Source organism: Fukomys damarensis, unplaced genomic scaffold (genome assembly GCF_012274545.1).
Source record: "Fukomys damarensis isolate Sample0158 unplaced genomic scaffold, DMR_v1.0_HiC HiC_scaffold_36, whole genome shotgun sequence".
Taxonomy (NCBI): Eukaryota; Metazoa; Chordata; class Mammalia; order Rodentia; family Bathyergidae; genus Fukomys; species Fukomys damarensis.
In genome coordinates this window covers 46,265,514-46,269,004 of record NW_022900948.1, presented here as the reverse complement: position 1 = coordinate 46,269,004, position 3,491 = coordinate 46,265,514, and the positions used below count along the sequence as shown (strand labels likewise).

The window sequence follows — 3,491 nt, the reverse complement described above, 5'->3', positions numbered from 1 at the left end:
CCGCCGAGCCGCCAACCGGGAAGGCAAGCAGCTCCGCCGGGCGCCTTTGCCCCGCGCACGCACCGCGGGGGCCTGGTTTCACTGTCGTTGCTTTGCCCACCGCGGCTCCCACTGCACCCTCGTCCCCAGTCCCGAGCCCCAGAAGTGGACCCTGCACGGGAGGTTTCTTTTCACCCCACTTTCACTCGGGGTTGACTGTACAGAAAACGCACCCGAAACCAAACAAGCTCCACAGTCTTCCTCCTCCTCCCCTAACGAAACTAACCACACAGGCCGCCGCTCCAAAACCCACCGCGCCGTACCCCCCCTTCCCTTTAGTTTCTTTCATGGTGAGTTTCATTGTGCGTGGACAGGGTTCAGCTGAATGCGAGTTGATTTCTCTCTGTAGGAAACAATAATCCGGTTAATTGAGCCACGGGGGAACGCAGCTCTGCAGCTGGAAAGGCTGCACTTCCTGGGCAGGGAGGGCGCGGGGAATAGGGCGCTGGGCGGCGGCACAGAATGGAGAGCGCCCGGGAGGGAGGACTGGGCGGCCCAGGCTTTCCCCAACCTGCCGCACACCCTGCTCCGGGGACTGGACTCCATCAGAGACGGACCTGTTAGGGTGGGGGGAGAACGAGTTCTGTGTGTGTGGGTTGGGAAAGTTAAAATAAATTCAAGGCAGTGGTTACCCAAGCCTCAAACTTGCATCACAGAAATCTTACTTTTTGACCCAATTATCTGAACTATTTACTCTTTAAATCCCCTGCTCAGGTAGAGTGGGACAGCTGTGGGGGGTTCCTGCTCGGTTCCTGAAGGGAACAGTTGGGGCACTCTGCCTCGGCCTCCAGGACAGGCCTGGCCAGCAGGGCCTCCACTTCCCACGCGAGTCTGCACCCGGCCTGGAGCAGAGCCCTGGTTTGGTTTCTCCCTGGACCTTGGCTGCAGCGCCCACAGCAGCCCACAACAGCCTCACTTCCCAGTCTGGTTTTGCCTCCACGGACGTTGCCTCTGAGGAGCCTTTGATACCAGAAACGGATGAGCCTGGCCTTTCTTGCCTGCCCTCCTTGTGAACAGTGGCTGGGGTGGTTTTAAATGCCCACTGGGCTACTGGCGGCTCCCACGGCTGGCTCCAGGGCTCCGTCTTCCCTCAGGCTTCCTAACTCGGCTCCGAAAGTCACTCTCGCTCTGTTTTTGACAGAAGATCCAGGCACAGCCTCCGAGGCCCATTTCTGCTCTCCTTTTCACTCGGAGACTTTTTGGTGGCAGCCCCTAGGGGTGGGGGAGACCTTCTATCCCCTCTGCCCTACACCTATTCAAGCGATGCGTGGACAGTCACCCCTCATGTCACCTCCCTGATCAGGTGTCATCAGGGAAGGGAAAGGAAAACTGATATTCCAATTATCTTAAATGGAACCTCTCAGGGGCAAGCTGTTACTGTAGGAAGAGCTGGAGATTCCTGCCCCTTGCTTCAACCACAACGATGGGAAGTTCTGGTTCTCGTTGCAAATTATAAATAGTAAAACATGTAATGCTATAAATTATATTTACATCACACGTACAGAGGTGGTGCACCTGTGTTTCTCCAGGACAAGTTTTCTTTGCCTCCCTACACAGGTCTCAGGGGAGGATCAGGGCCTGGGGCCAGGGTGCCTGCGCCTCCAGATCTCTTGCTGGGGGCTCCCCTTGAACCTGCTCATTTCCTAGGTGGGACGTGTCTAGCTGGGCCCCACCATTTACATGGGGGAAATGGAGAGAAACCGTAAGTGGAGTGGGACCCCAGAGGGGTTTGGGTACAGACATCCTCAGATGAATTCTTGGCTGGGCCGAGGTGTTGAGTGAGCTTTCCTGAATTGTGTGAGGCCAAGGGATGCCAACCCCCGACAAGAAAGGGGTTGCCTTTATAGCCAATGCTTTTTGTCTTATGAAAAGGGGCTTCAGGAATTAATTCTAATACTAAAGGAGCTATGAGCAGCCTCTGCTAACTCCTAGTTTTCTGCTGGAGCAGCGGGGATACAGGGCTCTTTTTCCCCAAAGCCCCAGCTTGATCTCCTCCGCTTTTGCCTCTGGACGTCTTCCCAGAAAGCCCTCGGTGCCTCTGGCCCCTGGTAAAGCGGTTAAAGATCTAAAACAAAACAAGGCACACTTTCTTCCTGGCTTCCCTCTTTTCTTACTTCCCTCTTCCCTTCCTTCCCCCTTTCTCTGTAATCCTGATCTCAGCCCCTGGGCCAGGACTGAATGAAAAGGGATGAAAAACAAAAAGATTCACAGGGTAAAAAAGGCAAGCAAAGGGGCAGCAGCCCCAACCTGGGGGAAACGGGTCCGTTGCTCAGGAGCCTGGTCTCCCACACAACCCGGAGCTTGCTGCTTAAAGGACGTAAAACAAATTCACTGAGGGCCGCAGTGTGGGCTGGAGCCGTCTCTCCCTACCAGACCTCTGAACCCGCTCCAGCCAGCGCCTCGCTGCTGTTTCCCCTTTGAAGTGAACACTTCCTTTGCAAGATTCACAGGTCTGGATCCCGGTGGGACAGAAAGCCCAGTTTCTTATCGGCAAATTCAGATTAAATCGCAGAAAATTCTGACTGGACTCAGAGCTCCAGCTGGAAATTTCCTGCCACAGCCTCACTCCTGTACAGGAGTAGTACCCTTTGGGGCTCCCATTGCTTCCAGGCCTCTTCCCAGAGATCCAGTGGCCTAGAAGGACCCTGCCCCTGCCCAACCCAACCACCGATAGAAGGGCGGTGGTGCCAGTCAAAGTTTTGAAAGTTGGCTTTGCACATTTTGGAGGGTCCCTCCTCTGCACACACTTCCCCTCCCCTGACCCTGCTCTCTCCCCAGCACCCTTTGTTGCTCACAAGTACAGTGGGGCCAAAAGGCTCCAACGAGACCAACTGCTCAGCCTGGCCCTGGGGGAGTGAGCTGAGCACATACATGCTGCCCAGTGCTGACCTTCGGGTTTTACACACCCGTTTTTAGCAGTATTCCACCCCCCCGAGTTTTCACCTCCTGCTTCCTTACCTTTATACTCAGAGTCTGACGACGCGTTGCTGCCACTTTTGTCCAGCTTGTCTCTAAAGTCCTCCCCGGCCTTGGCCACAAGGCGGCCCCCAGGCTCAGGGGCTGCGGGCTGCCCGCTGCTGGAGTAGGGCGCACAGGCCGCGAGTGGTTTGCAGTCAGCAAGGATGTCCCTGATCAGAAAGGAGGAGGTGACGGTGCGCGACTGGGCCGGGGCAGAGAGCTGCCCGGGCTGCAGCGGGGAGTCCAAGCCTGGGCCGGATGCCCCGCCAGGCCGCGGGGTGCCCGTCTCCAGACAGTCCCTTCCTGGCGAGGCCGGTGAAGAGCAGTCGCTGCTGCTCTCCGTGCGTGGACTCAGCTCCAGGGGCGAGCGGCAGTCCCCGAGCAAGTGGTCCCCCTTGGGAAGGGCGGGGCTGCCCGCGCGGTGGGAGAGAATGGAGTCGATCCCAAAGCCATTGGAGCCTTCCATCGCCAAGATGCGACCTGTCCTCCCCGAA

General features: G+C 57.1%; 1 protein-coding gene across 1 annotated transcript in view; it reads right to left on the bottom strand.

Moving 5' to 3' along the window:
* Barhl1 (BarH like homeobox 1) overlaps positions 1 to 3,463 on the bottom strand; it is a 6,904-nt gene extending 3,441 nt beyond the window's left edge. The window contains exon 1 of the mRNA XM_010627464.1: positions 2,998 to 3,463. Within this exon, the coding sequence (XP_010625766.1) occupies positions 2,998 to 3,463 (466 nt within the window). The remainder of the gene's footprint in view (positions 1 to 2,997) is intronic.
* Between the last annotated feature and the right edge of the window lie 28 nt (positions 3,464 to 3,491).